Source organism: Corapipo altera, unplaced genomic scaffold (genome assembly GCF_003945725.1).
Source record: "Corapipo altera isolate COAL_440 unplaced genomic scaffold, ASM394572v1 62, whole genome shotgun sequence".
In the NCBI taxonomy this organism is placed as follows: domain Eukaryota; kingdom Metazoa; phylum Chordata; class Aves; order Passeriformes; family Pipridae; genus Corapipo; species Corapipo altera.
In genome coordinates, this window is record NW_020884894.1 from 9,466,412 (window position 1) to 9,490,804 (window position 24,393).

The window sequence follows — 24,393 nt, forward strand, 5'->3', positions numbered from 1 at the left end:
GCATGAGATCACTAGCAGAACTGTCACGGGTCTGTCTGCTCCACAAGAGGAAACACAGAAGGACTTTTCAGATGCCCAACCCCTCTACACCCCCTTCCCACTCAAGGGCACTGATATTTGGAACTTTTCCTAAGGAAACTGCAACAAACTCCTTTCCTACAGAGGCAGGACACTGCTCTGCAGTGGAAAATGGGCTCATCAGCACTGGGGCAAGGAGCACCAGGACACCCAATATCCCTCTGCAGATAGTGCCTCTGCTCCATAATTAACACTGTTAGATCAGCCACACTATTTGGGATGGGATGAACCACTCGACATGAGCAGACAATCAGATTCTAAATGACACTGTTACAAAGTCATTATCATAAAAAATTGCCAAGACGGTTGTTTTACTTGAAGTGCTAAATTAGTTTTCTTGTACTGGGAGTATTCATCATAATGTAAGTTTGACATTCCAGGACAACATTTTAATAGTAATGCTGTTCAGTGGAAAGAAATAGTCTTTCCAATTTTCTAGCAAAATGAAAAACCCCTAATTGTATTCCTTAATAGATTACAGTGACAGACAAGGTAACACAAAGAAAAATACCTATATGTGTTGAATTTAGGTGAAAAATTTAATCCTAGTATTTCCAAGTATTCTTATTCTCTAGTTTGTTAACTTGAAGTGTTCCTCAACATTTTTTGCATAGTAGTAGGTACAGCATTCAAACAGAAATCAGTACCAATGTGTCAGGTCATCATAAGATTTTCAAACCTGTTCCTTTTACATAAAGTCTGGTGCTCATCACTTGAGTAAATGCTTTCCCAAGCAGTGAGGAGTCTCACCAGCCATTTGTACAAGCACACCCATCTCTCAGAAACAAAAGAAACAAGCAGTGGTGTGAACAAACATTAAACATAAGCCCACGGTAAGTTTCAACTCTTATATCTGTTTAACATTTTTCTGAATTAATGGCAATATCCATCCGAAATGAATTAAAGATGCACCATCCACAGGAGCAGCACATGTATAAGAACTCCAATTTTGCAAATGTCAACCCTTAAGACAGCACTGCTGGAAGAGATGGAAATCCACAGCACTAACAAATCAATCTTGCATGTTTGGCACAAGTAGATCTTGTTCTTCAAAACAAACTATTTTCTCTGTATCTCAAAAGTGACATTACTTTTATATAAGATGCATCATCCAACATTGCTGTCTTTATCTTATTTCAATGTGATGCTTCTGCAATTAATAAAATTCCTCAACTACCTTCTATAGATTTTTTTTTGGCATGCACTGGAGACTGTGCTATATCCATGGTGATGTTTAATAACTGCAAAAACATGTTGTCACTAAAATAATGGATGGAATTTGACTGCAATGTTTATATTTACTGATATCTTCCTTGCTAAAAAAGGATTGATGCCACTAGTCTAACAACTTCCTAGAAAGGATAGAACAAAGGGATTGGAAAATCCAAATGAGTCAAGTATTGTAAGTCTCAAAGGAAACTTTAAAAGCTGAGTAAATTCATATATTCTCTGATTACAAATCCTCATACAGATTATTGCAAAACTAATAAGTACTGCATCATTTGTTGTGCATTTTTACACTGAACTAAGCACAATGAATTCAGTATTATGTTCACTTCCCCCCTAAAGAAAATGAGTGCAATCTGCTACTTTATCACCAGGAAATCATACAAACTCAGGTCATATAATATATATCAAAACATGGAACCACTGTAATATTTTAACCAGTGAAGGATTCAAGGTGTTGGGTTTTTTTCCAAATCCTTCTCTTTCATTAAATATCATTCTTGAATCATATAAAAAACTCTTCAAGACATTGTCTTTACAGTATTTAACATACAATCCTACATTGGTGCTTTCTTCCTTTCTTGATAGGGGTGAGAAACCACAGACCTAAGGACTAAGACAGTAGGTTAAGAAAAAAAAGAGGAGAGGCAGAAAAGGCACATCAGCTCTCACTGGTATTGGCAACAAAACCAACATCAAATTAAGGACAACTATGTGGCTTCAATAATTTTTCTGGAACATATATTCCCTTTTCTTCTCATTCTTTAGAAACACATACATTCTTACCTAGAAATAAGACACAGTAAAAACATCAGAACTATAGCAAAATGATGCTCAGGATTTGACCAGTATCTAACTCAATCCTTGTAATAACTCTCAGAGAGTGATATACAATGGAAGCTACTGAACTCCAAAATGCTAGTGAACATCCAGTGGAAAAACTAAACACACTCCCTAAGACAGTCTCATCAACCACAGACCTATTTCACTCCATATGGGAATCTAGCCAATGCTCCAAGTGGGCCAAGGAACATCTTGCAGTTTGAGTCTTGCCTTTAGAAAAAAAAAGGAAATTACCACATTCATGTCCAAAACACCAAAAAAAAAAAAAAAACAAAAAAAAAACCACCAACAACCAAAACCTAAAACCAACAAACCCAACCCAGCAAGTTCCCTCACATTTTCCTCAGGAGAAAAAAAATATACCTATATATACAGTAAACTTTGGAATAGAGAACTGACAAGAACTAGAAATACTATTAGTATCACAGTGGGATACCTCCCAAAAGCCTAGAAATATGAATTTTCTATACATACAAGTACATTTTCAATAGCTTTCCTGGAAGTAGGTTTTTAGGAATGTTAATTCAGTTATGTCCAGGGAATGGCAACATGATGATAAATGACATGTCACAGAGTAAGAAAACAAACAGATGAATCATTTTTTAAGAAAACAGACTCTGATTGTGTTCACCTATCCAGGAATATGAACTATATTAAAAACTCAAGTATATTTTTCATTTCTATAGATAGATGGGTACATACACACATATATATGTAAAAATAGCAAGAATACTGAAAAAACATTATGCAGTACTCTGCATTCGATATACTTTATTATTTTTGGACATTGCAAATATACTTTTTTAATGACTTTGCTCCAAAAGAAGGGACTTTCTAGCTCATATTACTTGGACACACTTACTGTTTACTCTTCCATCTTTTTTGTAAAGTCAGAAGAGATTTCCCTGAGAACTTCAAATAAATAAGATATCCAGCTGCACAAACACTATACATTCTGTTAGATTACTTTGGCTTCCTAAGGAATATTTGACTTTCTCTGGATGTAAATGATTAAAGAGAATCCATCATCTGAAACTGATTGGTGAACTGTTTAAAGTGGTATGGCACCTCTTCAAAGATGATAGAGAGAGAAATGAAAAGACCATGGTATGATAAAGCATCTCAGATATCCAAGGGGTCCTAGGGAAATAATGGAACTAAGCACTGCACCCTCCAATTAAGAAATAGCATTTAAATAATAGTTCCATAAAACAGGATCTATACTCCATTCCTCTTTTTAAAAACAATTTCATATTTCATCTATTCTACAGAGGGCCAATAAAAGCTTGGGGTTTCCTGAACATCTGTCCGTTTGTAAATAGAAACTTCAAAAGAAATGTGAGGAAAGACAAACCATGTTCTAGAATCCACAAAATTTATACTGCTCTGTGAGTTATGATCACAAAATTACACGGACTAACAACGTTCAATTATGTAATTTCATCATTTTTAACATTTACCGTTTCAAGTTTGGACACAGGATTTTAAACTTGAGAGGTCAAACAAACAAAAACTAACCTTCACCCAAAAACATGGCCTTGTTGAACTTCAGATGTGTAGATCATCAGCTCCACTTCATAAAGAGCTAACTAGAAGGCTTAATATCAGCAGGTATGGATGTAAAAGACAAGGAAGAAGAACTACGAGGAAATAAAAGATGAATTGCTGCCTAATTGCCTCATCAAGTGACAGGGATAAGAAGGTCTCAACTCATTTAAGGAATAAACAGTAGATTTAATTGCTTTTAAAAAATCATAGCCAAAAATGATTCAGTCCCTTGCCTCTAAACTCAGTAGGAAACCTGATTTTAAGAGAAGAAAATTAAGCAAGTGAAAATCAGACTAATGAAACACAACTACTTCTTAGGTCATTTCACAGCTACAGAAAATTTTGTAGATTTGGTATCTTACTCCACATGGGATTTGTTTTTCGCATTTCATATCACTCATAGCACCTTAATTTCAATAGATGAAATACCTGGTTCAGTTGGAGTATCTTGTACAATTTGTGTTTCATAGAATCAAAGAAAGATTTGGGCTGGAAGGGACTTTAAAGACTACCTAGTTCCACACCCTGCCATGGGCAGGGACACCTTCCACTAGCCCAGGTTGCTCCAAGCCCTGTCCAACCTGGCCTTGGGCACTTTCAGGGATGGGGCAGCCACAGCTTCTCTGGGCAACCTGTGCCAGGGCCTCCCCACCCTCACAGGGAAGAATTTCTACCCAATATCTAATCTAACCCCACCTTCTGTCAGTTTGAAACCATTCCCCCTTGTCCTGTCACTCCAATGCCTTTGTCCAAAGTCTCCCTCCAGATCTCTTGGAGCCCCTTTAGGTACTGGAAGGTGCTCTAAGGCCTCTCTGAAAGCTCTTCTCCTCCAGGCTAAACAAGCATCTCAGCCTGTATGAGAGGGATGCTCCAGCCTTCTGCCATACAGGATAGTAGTTATGTTTGTCCAAAAATTTAAAAATCATTAATTAATTTTTAGGGACTACTTTTTATAAAAAGTGATTAAAAACTCATTGCTAGCTAAAAACTCACATTTTATCACAGTTTTATTCACTGTGAATATTGGAGACCATCTTTCTAGAATGCAACAGATCATTGGATCATTATACATGAACTACAGTGCATTGACTTTGCTTTGATTACAGTTACCTCATTCATAAAAATGTTCTCACTATTACTCTCTAGTTACTAAAGGAAATGAATAATCCTATGATTTATGTGCTAGCTGGGAAATAAGGAGGTCTGGATCCTACTGTGTTATTTACAACAAACTGTGGAAGTGACCTTGCTCAGGCTCACAAATGAGAAACTCTGCGGTCACAGGCAGGGTTGAGTCACCTCATCTGCAGTGACTGTCACTGGACGGATCTGGGGGGCTGCAAGGGGCACCCCCAGGGCTCTGATGTGGAGTGAGGGGCACACAGAGGGCTCAGGGATGCAGTGGAGGGCACACAGAGGGCTCTGCAACAAAAGGCAAGGGAGCACTTTGGGCACACTCACATTTGGTCTTCAGCAGTGCACAGTGATTTCAGCCAGCAGTTTTCACTGCTCACTCGGCCACAGACTCATCAAAAGTTAAACCCTTATTAGGCAAAAAGTACAGAATTATTCTGTGAAAGCCCTTTTATTTAGTGGAACTCCTCAAAATTGTTCCTATAACAATATCTAGCATAACCTGAAGACAGATTAAGAGTGGGCAAAGGAAAACCAGTAGCAAAGGCAGAATTACTACCTCACTTTGTAGACACTTTAAGATCTAGGCCAGCACATACCATAAAAGTAGTTTAGACCATCACTTCACTTTCCTAAGTTAACAGACATATGTTTGCATTAGCACCAAATAAATGCATGACATACAGAGGCAATCTGTTTCAGCTTTTAAAAAAAATCATCAAGACTTAATTTCAAACTAGATTATTCCCAGCAGAAGCTACTGTCGAGAGCTAAAGCCAGAAAAAGAATATGAATATGCACCTTTACCTTTTGGTTTCTATAACTCAAGTATGTAATACATTCAGAGAAGTTCCTCACAGTGTATTTTCCCTTACACTCCCTTTGCCAGTCTATTCTTTTTAAGAAAGCTCTATGATAAATGCTTTTGCTGTTTTCTTAGCAACGCTTGTCAAAAAAATATTAGATTTAGGTGAACTATACAGGAAAATTTTTTATGTGTGGCCACAAAACCAGAAGTGTCACAAACTGTCCATAACCAGAGTTTTAACATTATATCTGTGCAGTACAGTACCACACACCCACTTTTGAGAGAGAACAACTTATTTCTAATCAGTCAGGAGAAGGAAGGGAGGCCAAGAGGTTGTACATATAAATCCAAAACATTATCCAGTGCTGTTATTAGCTATTTTCTTCCCTGACAACAGAGAATAAAGCCATGAAAATAATTTGTCACAGAGCACTGTGAAGATACAGATTCCCAGAAGGAGAGCCCTTTCTTTTTTCCACAAAATTCCACATTTTTTTGAATACTTGAAATCGAAAAAGAGAATATCTGTACAGCAATAAGCAAGATAAATACCAATGCAAAAAAAATCAAAAAAGTCACAGGACACCAGAAATTCAAGTATTTTGGATGTACTGAATTTCACTGCCTAAGTACTTTAAAAAAAAAAAAAATCTTTTTTTTACAGTCTCTTCAAACTCACAGGTCTAAATTTTAGTCATTTTTGCCCACGGAAAAATCAAAACCTTATTTGTTTTCAGTTATTGTAGTAAATCAATTCCTGAGCAAAGAAAACAAATTATGATGTTTCAGTACGAAAAAGATCTCAAGAACAAGGGTGAGGCAGATGCCTAACAGTGAGCATAGTGATGACAAAAACAAAACAAAGAAAAAAAAAAAACAAACAAAAAACCATAAAGGTAAAGGGATTGAAAAAGAGACTAAATATCCTGTCCAGCTGTTTCTATCTGAGTGCAATATCTTTCTGGTCACCCAAACACCTCAACACTCGTAATACAACAGAAATTTCCTTCCTTATGGTTTCTCAAATCCATTCTGAGCAGATCAATGCTGCACAGCACCTCAGAGACACCACAGTACCTCAGGTGCACCTGAGCTCCACGGGTGAGGGTGAGCAAAAAGGAAGGGGAAAAAAATAAGAAAAAAGAACAAAATAACGTGAAATCTCCTTTGGATAACTGCAAAAGAACACCGGGAAAAAAAGCATGGTGAAGAAAAGTCTGGGACTTTCAGACAAGAAAGAAATTATGGATGCATCATAAAGTGCAAAACTAAAAAGGATTTATTTTTAAAACATTTTCTTAAGTAATGCTTATTTTGTTTTTAAGGCAGCTTATACCCACAAATTCAATCCCTCCACCATGATTCAACAAGGAGGTTTATTTCTAGACAGCATAACAATCTTGACTCAAGAAATTAAATTAACTGAATGCAAGACTGACTTTCTGCAAGTTTCAGAAAGAAATATTTGGTTCTATGCTGTTAACTACCTATGAGGCCAATTTTTTCAGATTTCAGGCATCAGATACCTGACCAGATAAGGCATCAGACAGGCTGGACGTGAAGTTAAACAGAACAGTCACATTCGTGAGCAATTCAGACCTCTATGAAGACATTCCACAAGGTATATGGCTTTTTAATCAAAAGATGGGTTTTCAGGCTGGAAAAAAATGGGGAAATCTCCTTTTTAATTCCAAATTTTAATTTAATTTAATTGCATGTAAGATAAAACACTACAGACCAAATGTTTCCCTGCTTCACGGCCCACATACTTGTCAAGGTACTCCGAAATTCTGCAAGGATCTGGGGGGACAGGGAGAAATTCCTCACTTTGCCCACAAAACTATGGGGCATAACAGAGCTGCTCCACAAACAGCTATGGGGGTGTGTTGGACACAGCAAATTCCATGGCCACTGCTCCCCCTGAGCACCATCCTGCACACTGAGACCCTGAGCTGTTCTGTTTGGCAACTAGACCAGTTTTCATAAAGACTTTCCATATCCTGTGGTGTGTAGGTTACAGGGGACGAATTTAATTTGCCCTTATATTTCATGCTACATTTATTTTAGCAGGAAGTTAAAATATGTATCAGTTAAACGTAAGTCTGATAATAAACCAGTCTATATTACATTTCATTAGCAGGTAGGACACGTAAAATGATCAACAACTACTTTGGAGGCATCTTTTCGCCATCCTATTGCAACAAATCAAAATATTCTTCCACATAAGCCTTCTTTCCTTTTACCCAATTCAGTCCATTCTAAATAGGAGTTTTCTGTGAGGAAGCATATGCAATCAGAGTTCAATAATATAACTGTCCTTCCATGGTACTAGAGGCACAGTCCACAAACCTGTGTGTTAAAAAAGAGAGATGCAACTTAGCATCTCCTCAGCATTTACACTTCAGGCATTAATCCATAAACCAGGAGAATTTCACATGTGATTTAGGCTCTCTACAACTGCTGACATCCAGTAGGTAGTCAAGCACCTTTCACTCTCCCATCCTCTTTCTCTTCCTGCCCAGGACTCAATTTGAGAAAAGAAATTCTACATTTTTGATCCAACCTAAACTGTGAGGTTCTTTTCAAAAAGAACTGCCTGTTGCTTTTCAAGAAAACCCAGTGCATTTTCAGGAATGTCTCAAGGAAGGAAATACACACCAAATCCTATGCTGAAACATGCACATAACCCACCCTGCCCATGACTGCTCTTGGAGCTGAACGTGCACAACTGTGGGCAGAATTTGGCCTGAACTGTGAATTCAGTAATGGAAGCCAACATCAACTCAACACAGCCCACACAGATCTTTGGACAGCAAAAAAATGTTTGCTTAGGGAGGGAATACTATCCTCAGCTCTAAGGGTAATTCCAGCTTCTTCAGCAAAGAGCAGGGGAGAAAGTGAAGAGCTGATGAGGCTGCAGGGGGCCTCTCCAGGGCTGCTGTCAAAAGCAAACAGATGTGACCAATAGGTAGAAGCAAGTCACTCCTGTAGATGGAGATTGATTTCTTTCCAGAATAGCATATCCGAGCTGATGTTAGGCATGAGTGAAATCATCACATGAAATTTAAATTTAGACATTCCAACCCACGGCAAAAGTAAACCCAGTGAAACCATTGTAGGCACTGGGGTTTCCTCCTGCCCGTATGTACCCTGCAATCCCAGGCCAACTGCCTCAAGCACTCCTAGAATAATATTACAGTAACAAGAACTCATGGTTTATATAAAACTTAGACATGCAGAAGACTTTGGGACTCTTAGAAGTATTCCTCATAATTCTCAATAGCAATACTTCAAATAAAAAAATCCAGTTCTGGAAAGCTACTGTCTTTGGGGGAGGAGGGAGAAATCAAAGAGCAGTTCAAGCATCAGTCTTTTACACAGTGAAAAGTGAAGGGCAGAATGGTCTTACCACAGTTAACTGGCTTTAAAGGTGACAAGTTGAGCTGTTCTAGTTGTAATTTATATCTCAGCAACAGAACCAATGTTTTATTCCCAACCATTAAAAGGGGGTAACACATCTGCTAAAACTCCAGCACAATGGCTGGCTTTGCACTGCAACAGGAAATGTAACCCAATAGTCTCAGAACTTCCCCAAATCCCAGCCATTTCTTAATGTAAAAGGATTTGAAAATTCAGTTCACTGAAACATCTGTTAAGCTCTTGCTACCCTAACACATGATATTCTTTCTGCTCTGTTACCTGCCAACAAAAATATTTGGGTCTATGTAAGACTATCACAAGCGTGTGATAATGGCATTCCACTTCTAAATTTATATGCCTTTGTACACTCACAAAGTCACCTGGGAGTGACACTAGATAGTGCACTCAGTGTAAGCTCAAAACTTACAATAAATGTATTTAATTTTAATCTTGTATGTAAATAGTCACAAATCAGATGGGGTTTGAATGACTGGCATTAATTTAAAACAAAAAAAGAAAACCAACTTAGTCAAACTTTTCTTGGACCAGTTTTTAAGAAGAGAGACAAAAGGAGGGAGGGAAAGAGAGAGAAGGAGGAGAAGAGAGTGAAAGAGCATAAAAGAGAGGTAGAAAAAGAAACCCAACAAAATCCTAGTGCCTTGGATCAAACCAGCAAAGCATATGTGTGGCCTACACAGTTACTTTCATAGTTTCTCTTCCAATTTGTTATTTACAGTGGTCACTTGTTTCAAATGATATTTAATTATGCTATAAGTGTCTCCAACTCACTGAGTAACTATATAGTGGTAAGTAAGAGAGAAGCCCTTTGAACATTAGTAGAGCTAGAGTTACTACAATAATAAAATGGTAATCTACTTGCAACTATTTCTTTCCACAAAAAAAACCCCTTGTTCTCCATTTCTGCATAGAAATCCTTGTGGATTTTAGATCTTGAAAAGAGGTGGGTGGGAAAAAATAAAAAGAGTTTCCAGTGCTCTGCTTAACAAAACTACTTCCCAGACACCTACAACTACCAGTGATTTAAATATTGTGTTCTATTTGAAAAGCTGACCAGAGAGCTGTGTGATTCAATTGAAGACTTCACTATAAGTAGCACAAACATAGAACAATTTTTATGCTCGTAAAACAGGTTTGAAAAATAAGAAGTTGCATTTCTTCTTGCAGTAAGGTATGACCATTTACAGAAGCAACTAAAATTATGCCACTAAAAGCCTCACAATTGAAAGACAGATAAACCTTACCTATGTTTGTTCTTCTAGAAAAAAATCCACAAACCTTTTCTTTATGGAGTCAAGCTATTTTAAGGTTCTGCTTAAAGTGTCCTAATCATTGAAACTACCAAAGTAGCAGCAAATAACAACCAACAGGTAAATAAGTGTTAAAATCAGTATCAGGATACTGACTTTCAGTGCTTCTGTGAATCAGCCAAAATGGAACAGTTACCAGCCCTTTTTTCTCAGCTAAATTCTATCCTGCTGAATACCCCAAGTGCCACACATCTCAGGCTGCATCACCTCTCCCCAAAACAGTGACTTGTGGTAGACAACATTGTGCATTTCTAAAGAAAATACTGTGTCTTCATCAACCAAAGAGGAGTTGTTCAACACTCAAGAAGTGAATAATAAAAAAAAAAAAATGTATTTCAGATACACAATGAATATTTCTTCATTGTTGGAAACAAAACAAAATAATTATTAAACTGTTACGATTTCTAGTAAGGTAACCTTAAACAGATGATTTCGTAAGTGCCACAGAAAATTATGACAATTAAGTCAAAGGTGTGAAGACTAATTTCTCAGTAGCAACTTGCAGACAGACAGTAGGGAATCAAAATTAGTAGGGAATCAAATGTATGTTCTGATTTTGTCCTGCTTCAAAGCTTCCAACAGAGAGGAAACTGAGTGTTACTCTGAGCTATCCACCACTTTCAGAATACACATAAGTCTACATTTGTGAAATACAAACTGAAAATGTAAATAGTTTATTAACAGCTTTTACAACAGTAATACAAGAAGGCTCCAGCTAGAATCAGGTATGTGCAGTTGGAGTCAGTGTGTGCATATATGCACACATATGCATGCATCTATACAGACCCCAGGATAGTCCAGGACACAGCAAACAGCTTCACACTGGCTCCAGAAAGGATTAGTCTCTCCATGTACCAAAATGCTGCAGCTGCCTCAGAGATCAAGAGAGGTACAGGCACACCCACGTGGCACTTTGCCTGAGCTGACAGACCTTACCTCTCCCACACAACCTTGTCACCGATCTCTCCATTCCAGTTATGGGCCCAGCTCAGTTGAAACTACTTTAAATGCTGCTGCATCATTGCTGCATTCATTGTGCAATGCAGACATCCTTGGAAAACACAGGAACGGACAGTTCACCACCTTGGGACTGCAGTTGTAAGCTTTGAGATCACTCCCAATATTCTGACCAAAACACTCATCTAAACTCCAGGGTGAGGTCCCACAGAAACACTGAAAGGAAGCCCACAAAAAGGTCCTCAGCAAAGTCTATTCCAGGTTGGTGACAGCACAATCCCCAAAAAAAGAAGCAGTAGCAAGTCATTTGCTCCCTACAAACCTTAAAATAAAACTCTTGCACTGATGATGCTGAGAATTTCAGCTCTGCTTGTTTGCATGCCCAGGAAGGGGCACTTTTCTAGTTTCATTGGCAATTGAAACATTGGTAAAGTTCAGGAGAACATAATTCATATCAGAATACGAGTTGTAAAACCGATGCTTAACCTCAGGCCATACCCTCCATCATGACATTCAAATAACCTCAGTGAAATACAAACATGAAGGACTTAACAGAAGTGATTTGACTTGGACTACAGTGCACTGTTATTCAGTGCTGCTATTTTTTGTAGTGTGCTTTGTATTCTCTTTTATGTACTATTAATACGTAGATACTATTAAAAAAAAATCTATCAATTGTTCTAAAGAATTCAAAATTAATGCCGGTCTTTCATTTTGTTCCTTAGAGGATAAGATTCTCTGAGCAACAAACACTGAAGGTTCTCTTTGCAAAAATATGTCAGAGCAAATAAAACTAACAATTCATAAATGTCCACAGACTAGATCCTTTTCACGGGACGTTGATAACATTCACTCACACATTCTCAGGAGAACTTCAAGAATTTGTTTTGCAAACTATCCCTAGCACAGCAGAGGCATGATGTTATAGGTCCTGGTCAAAAAAACATGCTGTTGAAAGATATTATTACTTGTCCCAAGGTGCCAGAACGCTTACTTATCAATCTTGTTGACATAAATAGGTTTTGCATATGTACAGGCTGCAGACTGCAGGCAGAGGTCAGAGGTGTTAGAGGCGACAATGCACCCATGGTCAGTGCAACACACTGCACTGTTTGTATTTTTGCTCCCTGAGACTTATTGAAGATCCAGTATTGTTCTTTTATGGACATGTAATCAGAGTTTTAAAAACTAAAATTCCGATTTTAAACAGAGTGTTGTCCACATACACAATCCCAGTATAAATTAAGATTAATTTCATTATCTCAACGATACTGAAATGCACAAGCAAATTCTTTTGTGCAGCTCTACATACAGGTTCCACCACTGATTTGCTCAGTTACTATAGGTTATGTGGTAGATTAAGCTGCTTAAGGATGGATCCCTCTGCCTGAATTCCTCTCTGATCTTTTTCAAATAAAACCAACTAATTTGATCTGCACCACCAGCTAAGAGAGACAGTATGCAAAAACACCACAACCACCCTTGTTGACTGTGAAGTCTTCTGTGAAAGGGGTCTGGTGTTTGGGCTTGAACAAACTGCCATGGCTAGATGAGTTCTGCAGGATCTGGATCTTTTCATTTCCCTCATTCCTAACTGGAAATATTCAACAGAGACTCTCTCTCCCTGCTACCCTTTAGGGAATACCATTCTTTGCCAATGAAAAAGGAGTGAGAAACAGCCTGTAAGGTTAAAAGAAGTTGCTTCTCGGTGAAGTAAAAGTCATCCTCTGCCTAGAAAATACTTCAGACTCCTTACAAATAACCTGGCTCAGAGCTTCAAGGAATAAGAGTAACCTCTCCAACTGCTCAGGATGCTGCAAATTCTTATATAATGAAGACTCATAACACTGGCTATGGAAGAACTGTGTAGCCTTTCATTATGCCATGGTCCCAGTCCAAAATCCAATGGAGACAAATGGAAAACACCCATTGTCTTCAGCACTTTGTAAGAATCAAGAAGATTGTTGGGCTGTTCCTTTTTTTTTAAATATGAATGAAGGTGCTTTTACCACTGAAAGCACTTTCCCTCAGTCATTAATTATGTCTGTAGTATCTCTTCTAACTAGGGCATCTGTTTACATAAAAAATGCAGTCAACATATTCCACTTAAAAGCCAAAGTAATTTTTTTGATGTTTTAGGTATAGTGAGCATGGAAATAACTCTGAACTGCACCTAAGACATACAACGTCCTTATTCAGAGTGAAAGTCACATATTCAAACAAGGGGGTCGTGCACTCCATCTTAGAAGGTTCCTTAACTGAAGACTGACAGAGCAAATCTAAAATGGTTGAAGAATCCTCTTCTAGAGCACTATCTTGGCAACAGTGCTCATCATTAAAATCGGGGTCACGGTTACAAAAGGCAATAGGTCAAAGCAGATACATACATCTGGATTTTTATAACTTCTCTCCCCTGATTTGAAAAAGAAAAAGAAAAAAAAGGAAGATTTGTAAAATAGTTTAAGGCATTCACTTACCATGGATTTGGTGAAGGGTCGAGCCAAGGTAAACAGCAGGGTGTACACCCACCAGTTACGATGAATGGAGGAGTAAATCATATTTCCAGGATGGAGGGAATTCGACGTCACCCCGTGGGGAGAAAGGCGTCGGTTCAGCTCGTTGGAGAAGAGGATATTGCAAAGCTTGGAGCGATTGTAGGCCAACATAGCCCAATACTCCTTCTTAGATGGAGAAAGCAGGCTGAAATCAAGCTTTCCAGAGGAGTCTTTAATTTCTGTAAATCTAAAAAACAGTAAATATGCCTCAGATACCCCCAGAGTTAATTCCACTCTCATTAAGAACAACATAAAATGTAGGCACCAGAGTAGAACTTGGCCAGAACCAACATAAAACAACAGCTTATTTAGTAGCTGAAAGCATCTACTAGAAATTGCCTGAGACCCAAGGAATAGTTCCAGATAATATGGCAGAAAAATTATTGGATAATTAGCAAAAGCAAACGATAAATAAAAACAAGTCAAAAAACACTTTACTGGTTTAAAGGGATTGTACTTAAAGAGGACAACTTACAAATCACTTTATTTTAAATGAAAAAAAAAAATTAAAATATTTTGCCATGAATCCATAAAAGCACAATCACAAAGGGTATAATGTAGGATAAAATAACTCTGCAGTAGAAGCAGAGAAACCCAGCATCCTTTCATTTCCCCTTCTTCCCAACCCCTGATCATTTCATCCAGCGCTCACCTACTGCACACTTGCATTTAAGTGTTCAAGTAACTATGGATGAGTCTCACTGCCTCTTAGACTTTTTTTTTTAGATTAAAAATTGATGAATATAAAGGGGTTATAACCTTGGTAACTTGCCATCAATAGTCTTATATGTTTAAAAGATAAATGTAAACAAAGCCAAAATGAGTTCTGGCAGAGTAAAATGTTTTTAAGTATACCCACGGCATGGCTGAACACAAATCAAAGTAACTAGTTGATGTTTTTTAATTGGGTCTGACAGAGTCATTAAACACCAGCTGTTTGGTTTTTTCCTCCTTTTTTTTTTTAATAACAAAGTAGTGTATGTTCTAAAGGCATTTAGATGAAGAAAAGAAAGCTTCCACCCAGCATTTCCCCCTCTAGCTCTTCCAATTTGATTTATCAATTTACTGGTATATCTTAATATTAGGAAATAATACTAAATTCAGTTACAGATCTATGTTTCATTCAGAAGAGCTACTAAAAATAAAAAGGATTTAGCAAGCTCTTTTTAATACTCAGAGTTTTCAGAATCAGCTGGGGAGAAGAGGGATAAACATAATTATAGTACACACTAGCAAAATGTTTTAAAATATCTTCACTAATTTTGCATCTCATGCCCAGAAATGAAGAGATCAGCTGGAATTTCTACATTCATTCTGTGAGCAGAATTATAATACACTCAGAGAAAAGCAATACAGTATTTGAACTCAAATAGTGTTTGAACTCAAGAGGAATCCAGGATGTTCTTGCAGAATTAGCCCTTCAATTTCAACAACAAAATTTCTCTTTCATAATTTTCAGTGAGATAAAATACATTTCTGAAATTAACAGGACTATTCTGGGAGGAATTTCCTATATTCATCCCTCAAGTAATCATTTATGACACCAAAAATAATCTATAAATAAAACACTTTGGGTGTACTGTATAATGGAAGCATAGTGGCATATTTTGAGTCCAGTCCTGCAAGTGCTTATGTGAGTCAATCTTACTTATGTTGCCAGTTTCATTGAATTCAGGAGGATAAGGGCTGTACAATCAAATTAACAACACAGAAATAAAGACAGAAGGAAAGTCAACCTACTTATTATTCTGATTTTAATATGATGTGCTTAAAGTACCCAAAAGCTTAATTTAACCAAAATTCATTTGTGCTGAATCCAGAGAACTAACTAGAAATGAACAAAGAACCAGAGAGGCAAATAAATATTTTGCCTTGGAGCAGTCTGGTATAGTATTTTCTGCAAACAGGGGACTTTATATTTCCCCTAACAGGGGGTCTTGACTCCAGCAAAAAGATCCAGTCAAGGTTTATGGAAGTAATTAGATACCAACACTTTTGTTTTACAACGTAGTTTAAGGCTCAGAGTTCTCAAGTAGGTCAGAAAGTACAACTACCCAATAATACCTAACTAACTGCTTATATCAACTTCTTGTCATTAAACAGATTGGGAGGGAAAAGCATAGTTACTCAAAATGATCAGTTTAAGTGATAAGATACAGTGTAATACATTAATTGGATCCGTAGAAAAAAGGGAAATGTACTAATTGTGTTTATTATTTTACTCAAACACAGACTGTCACTTATTTTTTGATGGGCTTCTATAAACCTTGGCTGATCTTACTGACTTAGCAATGAGCACTTGAAAAACATTTTTGAAAACACAGATAAACACGTCCAGAGATGTGAGCTCTGGTTACACACAGCACTTAACACAGTGAAAAACAAAGATGTCATTTAAAATACTATCAGAGATACAAACTTACAAAGGGGAACAAGCAGCTGACAATTCAACATAATCTCCCATTAAATAACAGCTCATTTATACGTATCCCATTGTGCCCTCCACATCTGGCAAGTGATTGGAGTTGGCAGATTTATTTCCAGAGCTATCTTGCCTGCCCTGCAGTAGCTGCCCTCACTCCTAACAGGACTCTGCTACTTGCTTTCACAAACCTGGTGTGATTTGCAAAGATAAGGGTGTCCAGATTTTGTTACCACCTAATTACTAGACATTTCATGTCTTTTAACACTAGGGAGGATTATTACTGGCATTTTCTATTGCTTCCTTTCATTTCAGCCATCATAAATTTAAAATGGTAAAAGTAAATCTATCTGCAGTGTGTCATTTATACCATAAGCCCCTGTGTTTGGAAGTGATAAAGGTTTCAGCCCGACCCTTGGCTGGTCTCTCTCTACCAGGTCCCCGGGGTTACATTTTATGGAAACATGATTAAAAAAATAAGCTTCATTCTGGGTCACTAAAACATTTCAGAAATACGAAGGCAGAAAATAAAAAAATTTAAAAAAAAGAACTACCACACTTTCTTCCTTTTGGTTTGTTGTTACACATGACCAAAAGTAAAACAAAAATCAAGAGTAATGTTTAAAGCTGGACATTATAGGTCTAATCCTGCAGTCCCTGAACTAAATCAGAAAGCAGTAAGTGGCTTGTGCCCAGCAGAATTTAGAATTGGGGCATGCATTTTGCACAAGAAACTTTATTTAAATCAAATCCATCTTTTCACTTATTAACACAAAAACCACAAACATGTCTGAAATAAAGCAAACCTCATCAGCATCTCTTTTTCCAACTGTACTTTTCCTGGCAGTAGAAAAGACGAGCAACTAACATTTTAATTAAAAAATTCACCAAAATAGGCATGGCCAGATTTGTAATATGTATTAACTACACTACTTCCCATTTTACAATTATACAGCTAATGTCTGCATTGAATTCCCTAATTTCTCATTATAAAACAACTGGATTTCATCTAGCAGTTTTTAATTGCATTGTTTCTCCTGCTAAAATAACTGCACATTCTTCTTGCTAAGATGTTGAAGTTGTTGAATGACAAATCAATATAGGTCATGCCATTCAGATTTAATCAATTATTATTCCATCTCCTCGTAAAATCAATGAGCGGCCTGAAATGCGGCGAAAATCTGCATTCACACAAAGAATGATCAAAAAAATATCTACATACTGTTATAAAACTAGAACACGCTTTATCCAGCAACAGAGCCAAATCCAGAAACATCCACAGGCATTAGTAATGCTTCTATTTTTAAAAAGATTATCCAAAGGCAAATGCTTTAGAGCAAGGCCCTTCATTTTCAGAAACTTTTGTGGTTTTGCCATGACTGTTTCATTCTCTAAGGACTGAAGTGAAATGAAAGGTAACATTCACCAACCTGTGGGACTCGGAGGACACCACCACGACCCTGGCAGGAGATGACTGGCGTAAAACCTCTTCCAGAAGCTGGACAAGATAGAAATGTCCCAGGTGGTTCACCTGGAAGGTGGACTCCAGGCCGTCCTCCGTCAGGCACCAAGGAACACCAAACACGGCAGCATTGCAGATCAGGATGTGGAGGGGCCTGAGTAAAATTGAAACAGGAGAAAGAAATCTCAGTGAAACACATGTTGTTATACCCCTGTGTGAATGAGGCCCAGGTGTGCTTTGGGTGCAGGTGTAAAGGATTTGCCTGGCTGGTTTCTGGGGGAAGGAACCACCCAGCACAGCTGCTTCCACTTGGTTCCATTTGCCCCACTCCGAGCTCAGCCAAGCCCCTCAGGGACACAGGTCACTCTTAGGGAAAGGGTATAGAATAAAAGGCAAAATGCCACACAGCACCACTGTTCTACAAGTTACTAATCAGGAAACTGTCCCCTTGCAGAGCAATTAGAAAAGAAACTTTTCCAAGGAGAGAAGCAACTCTTATCTCTTTTATGGGGTACACATCTATTCATGACACCTGCACAGTTGGTAGGGGACAGGTGATTAAGAAATAAAGACACAAGGCACATCTCTACACATTTTATACTTCTGCAGCTTGTGAAGTGTGCTGCTAAAAAATGCAAGTAGGAAAATGAAAACATTCTGCAGAAGCTGTCATCTTTGGTGGGAAATCTGCACACCATACACATGAGATCCTTGAGACAGAATCCTTCCTCACTGAACTCAGTTAATCCAGTTTAAATAGAAATGCCACGATAAAGGAACTTGAAAGGGTAAAATTCTACCAAACCAAGCTAGAAAAGAACCTAGGCTGGCACATACCTCTCTCATTGAAAAAAACAGGTCCAGAAAACTTCAAACTCCTTGATGTCTCCAGTGTACTCTCAGGATACTACAAACCTTGCAGCCTTCCCAACCTCCACAGCCAGATCAAGGACAAACGCCCTTTCTGTTCTTTCTTGTCTTTGTCCAAATCTTTATGAAACACAGCAAAGACTCTGGTTCTCAGATCTCAAATGGATCTGCATTTGCTAGATTGCATCATCTCTTAAGGAAGCCTTGGCAGTGACAGTGTGTTCTTGTCCTTGAGTCAGACCCTGACGCAGCAGACCTCAGCAAGCTCTACCTGAGCTGAGAACCTCAGGCTTGAGAGCCTGCATCTGGTATTCCTGGCCTTGACATATTGAAATAGGAAAAGTCATGTAAAATAATGATGGCCATAGAAATCCCTTTCATTCCTGCACTAATACCTGTCATGTCCTAAAACCACAGTATTAAGATCTGTCTCATTTGTTTAGCCCGTTCCAGCCTATTATGTCTTTGCTGCATTTGGCCAAATCCCATGATACAAAATCAACACTCAACACAAACCCTAATTCTGAAGATAATAAACGACGCACAGCTAGGAAAAATAGCTGCTTGCCCTTTGTTCTTCTCAATTGCTTCCACACAGTCCTACACATAAAGCATAACAGGAGACCCAGAGTTAGACCATTTTCCCACATGACTAAAGGACATAAATACTGCAACTCTGAGCATTTGCAGAAGGAATTCTGGAAAAGAATGTGAAACATAAAGACCCAGGTTGTCAAACAAACCTAAGTAATCAGATTCTTTTAGGCACATTTGAAAACCCCAGATTTTGATAGCCCAGTTTTCAAAAAAACATTTCGGGGGGAATCAAACACACTTTAGCTGAATACTGAAAGAACCACATAAGGATTGACATAAACAGCTCTATTTTCTTATTAAAGTAAATTTTGACTTCCAGTCCATTGGGAAGTAACCAGTCTAGTCTGCTTTAATAAGAAGTTAACAATATAACATCTGTCCTTGTGCCAACTTGGACAATTTTAACCAAGAGGTTCAGAAGCAGAATGAAACATTTGCATGCTTTGGGAAGCTCAGTTTCTGAGGTGTTGGATTTCTGATTTGCCTTTTTGTCAGTGACACTGATACACATAATATCTAAACATATATACTGCACCCACAAAAGAAACTGAAAATGAAGGGAGACTGTCCTTTTAAAAGCAAGGTCCTCTCTTTCTGCTCAAATCAACCAGCAAAAAAAGGCAGCTCTTTTTTTGATCTTTGCAGCCTCAATCAACACAGCACAAGCAGGCTATTTACTGAGAGGTGCAGGATGATATTCTTTAAAAGGTAACTGACCTTTTGAGGCCTATTTTATAAAATGTTTTAGACCCCAGTTCATTTTGCCTGTTTGAGATGCATCTGCCAAGAGGAAAACAAAGCTGCATGAAGCTTGAGAGCGCATGGAACTCCGGATGATTCATCATCTCTTCTGAGAGTTTATGAAAAGCTCTAGCAAGAATTAATTTACAGATTTGTGCATCTGCTGGGAAAAAGGAACGAGTTTCTCCAGCATAGATGCAATTTTTGGTATAAGAGCCTCCTGTCTGAGAACTGCAGCACATGAATACAGCAGCAACACAAAAAGTACACTGCCATTCCCTCCAAAACAGAATATGGCACTTTTTAAAATATCATATTTCTAGTTAATAATTGTCATATGCACTATGAAGTAACAGATCACAGACAGAAAGAATTCATATAAAAACCAAAACTATATTCCACCTATCCAAACTGCCGTATATTTCATTATTACTAATTACACAATAACTACCAGAGGGAAAATACACACTCTATACCTAAATCTGTCAGCTCAATTAATTAAAAAGATGATTCTAAAATTATAAAACTATAAAATGTAGTCACTTTTTAATTGTTAGGGCATTTAATTGGATTTTATAAAAGTAATAAAATTATGCTTCAATCCATTTTATGAGATTTGTATTTTTCAAAGCACATTTCTCTTTTTTTTTTAAAGTGGAAGTAATTAAAATTTAAGGGACTGTAAAATTAACATTATTTACAACATTCTATTGGAAAAATCTGTGAAGAAATATAAAAAATAAATACAGAAACATTTTAAACAATTATCCTACTGAAAAGGCAGTCTCAGATCCCCTTTCAGAATTCCTTTATTTAGCCTCAGTGGTTATAAATGCTAAAAAAAAAAAAAAAAATTCTCCAGAAAACACCACAGAAAAGAAACCTAAAGGGTTGTATCAAAAAGTGCTGCTGTTGTGCTTCATTTCAGGTCAGGAAGAACCACCTCTCGGATTGGGATCCATGTCCATTAAGCCATCGGTGTCTCTCGTCAGGCTGCTAACAAAGGTCCAATTACTGAAAATTGTCGTCTAAGTTTTTGTGACCTGGCCATTTGCACACCATGAAATGAATGAGATTACCTGTGTAACAGCCACTGTGCAGTTATGAATTTCAGCCACAGATGACAGATTCTAATCTCAACGGTGCAGAGCTCTGTATCACTGAACGTATCATTATGCAGGGACAAAATTTTCAAGATACATGACAATTCACGCTGCACATCTGGCACTACAGCTTTGCTTTATGACAGGAGTCTTTTTAAGTGATAGCAGAACTATGACCTTGATTTCACAAGTTCATTACAAACATCACTACGGTCTGCATTAGGCTTCCTACTAAGCCCAAGGAAAAAAAAATCCCCCCTTGGTTTAAAATAGTTTGTAATTCTGCATCAAAGGCACAGCTAAGGCCAACAAAAGATGTCAGCAGCAAAGGGAATTTTCTGTAGTGTTTACTCCTGGTATCAACATTACCAAGTGCTTCCTCTAACCATGACACCTATTAGATATTTTTGGAAACACTATAGTTAAGACCCTGCAGTGTGTTATGAAAATTTCCCCCTATATCTCCTTAAAATGTCTTCAGGTAGTGACTTACATCACACCAAGTGAGCTAACGTGGTCTACCATCACAATTGAAACAGGTACTGGGACTTGAATGTGATCTGCTCCATCACAGCACGTAGTCACTGCTTCTTATCCTTCACAGCACGACTGAGGCTTGGGGATTCACTGCTCCAACTGCAAGACACACAGCCATTCTAGAAAACCCTCACCGTGCTGGTAAGTGTAGCTGGTAAGTTAGTGAAAGTTAAAAAGCCTGTAGAATTAACCAGGACAATCTTAAATGTGAATATCTTGGCTAAAAACCAGCTGATATTTTGTACACTGGGGAAGTCATTCAGATCCTACATGCTGTGCACAATTCACCATTAGAAGCAACTAAGCAATCCAACTGCTCTGCACTATTTGAAAATACAGTAAGGGAATACATTAGAGAGATGCAGAAATTAAGTTGTTGCTATAAATCAGTTGGTTATGAAATTTAATAATCAATTTGTTAGCACCTGATGTAAAACTATGATCTGTCAGCAGCCTCCCAAGCTGGCTGTGTGCAGCAGTAGATATTTCCAAGGGAATTAATTACTGATGATTTGCAAAGGTAAGAATAATATTTTTCAACAAATGTAGCCTGTGCACTAGGAGGTTAAACAAACACCACCAAAATGTCAACAGAGTTCTTGGCTTTGGTGTTCTCCCATTTCAAACGTAATGAAATAGTTAACCAGAGATTATGCAAAGGGAATACTCTCAAATCTTCCCATGAAGCAGAATGTCACACCATCTGGGGCACTTCTCAAGTGATTTGAAAAGTTCACACTGTTTGGAATTACACAGAAATTCAACAGAAAAGGCCTCACCATATCCCCAAAGTCCCATAAGCAACTGTAGACCTGTGTCACGGCCAGTAAAGGCAGAGCTGTGACTTCTCCTCCACAAAGAAGCAAAGTCACAGCCCTCCAAACTTTTCCACCCCACAACTCTGAACACCCATGTTGCTTTCTCTGAAAGTTAGAAAGTGGTACTTCTGTCTGTGAGGGAATGCCTTTACACACAAAGGGAATACCCAACAGGCCAGCTAAGCTTATGGCTCTCCAGAAAACGGGTGAGTTAAACAACCACCTCCAGAAATCCCTCTCAGTTTTACAAGCAGCACTGACAGGAAACTGAGCAACAAGAAAATCACTAAGTCAGAAGTCAGACAGCAGCAGGAAATCTCAGAACCATGTATAATCTAATACTGACACGAAAATATCTAAATTTTTTTTGTTCGATTAAAAAAAAAAAAAAAGGCTGCTTAACTCAGTGAACTTTGGAAACAAATGCTTAATGTCTAACTTCCATTTTTCTAAAAATACTGGCTGAAAGACCAGCAAAAATACCCTCTATTGCCACCTGTCAGCTGACAGAATTGTGGATCCCTGTCAGACAGGCTTCATTTTAAGGCAAGCTACTAACACGGGACTTAGAGCCCTGATGGATGACCTCCTGCTAGAAGCAAGGAAAATTCTCTGCAATTCATCCTACTGGATTTCTTTGCAGGATTTGACACTGTTGATCAGCAAATACTTCTGCCCCACTTCCAAGAGATTAATGGGAGTGGACTGAAACTGTTCTGATTCCTCCTTCATACCACATACAGGGGAATTATTACGAGCAGCTGCTCCTATGTCTTCATAATACATCATCTGCATACTGCCATGCAGGTCAACCATCTCTCAATCATTATTCATTACTTCTATAAAATCTTCAATTCACTATTTCACTAACATTTGGAGAAGGAACAGAGGTCTCAACTGATTTAGAGCTAAACAGAAAACATCCATTAGTCACGGTTTTCCCTTTATTGGTTTTTCTTACATACGGGGAAGGGGGGGGGCACCAAAACAACTAAAATAACCTCACACCATCTTACACCTCCAAAAATTAATAAGTTATCTGTCTTTGAAGAAAAATTCTGCCATTTTAGCTCTAAGGGGCCAGGGGAGTTTAAGAAGCTACTTTTCCTCTTAATGGGGCACAGAAGCAAATTCGACTACTGCGAAAGTTTTAAATTTGAACTTCTGAAGAAAAACTCAGATGAAATATTAAATAAACATTTAAGGTTTTTAAACATTTAATGCTAGCACACTTGTAATGTTGACCCCAAACTGACCTTAGTAAATCCTGCACTGCCCAAAGCGCCTTCCCTCAGACATGATCCAAGCTTGGATTTCTCCTTCCTCTCTTGTAAGAGTTTCACAAAGGTACAAAGTAAAATAAGCAGGGATTAGGTGTAATTTGCTGACATGATCTGTCTCCCACACTTGGCTAATTCATACACTGGAATTATGGTATATGATATAGAAATCTGACAAATTAGGAACTTTTTAATCCACATTTTCTTATCATTAAATCAGTAAATCACTTGCTTTTGCTAACAAATTATTGCTTAAAAATTAAGGTCAAGATTAGTATTTGCACTTGCTTTTTAACTTAGAACTACACAGCAAGAGGGAGTAGGAGGAAGAATTATATTTCACAAGCATGAGGTGTGTTTCTTCCTTCCATTAAGTTCATACCAGGGACTCTCTCACCTTTTTGGGGTCCATTATCCATAGCCCCGAATTCCCTTTTGCATAGCTATAATCTCACCCTAAATTTCCTCTGTCTGACAGCACACAGTATACTCAGGGTACTGATATTAAAAACAGGTGTCAGGGATGCTCTTCCCTCACCTCAAGGCCTCAGGACCACATTTCAAACCAAAATCCGTCCAAGAAACCATGTTTTCCTCTGTCAAAGTGTTGCATCTTTCCTAGCTCTGTATCCCTGGGGAATCAAAGTACCTTCATATGTATGGAT

At 37.9% G+C, this 24,393-nt stretch overlaps 1 protein-coding gene across 2 annotated transcripts in view; it reads right to left on the minus strand.

The window, feature by feature from the left end:
* WWOX (WW domain containing oxidoreductase) overlaps positions 1-24,393 on the minus strand; it is a 494,815-nt gene that overhangs the window by 359,291 nt on the left and 111,131 nt on the right. For both annotated transcript variants that reach the window (XM_027647080.1, XM_027647081.1), the window contains exons 7-8: positions 17,751-17,936; positions 13,821-14,085 (exon numbers count right to left, since the gene is read on the minus strand). In XM_027647080.1, coding sequence (XP_027502881.1) covers positions 13,821-14,085; positions 17,751-17,936 — 451 coding nt within the window. The remainder of the gene's footprint in view (positions 1-13,820; positions 14,086-17,750; positions 17,937-24,393) is intronic.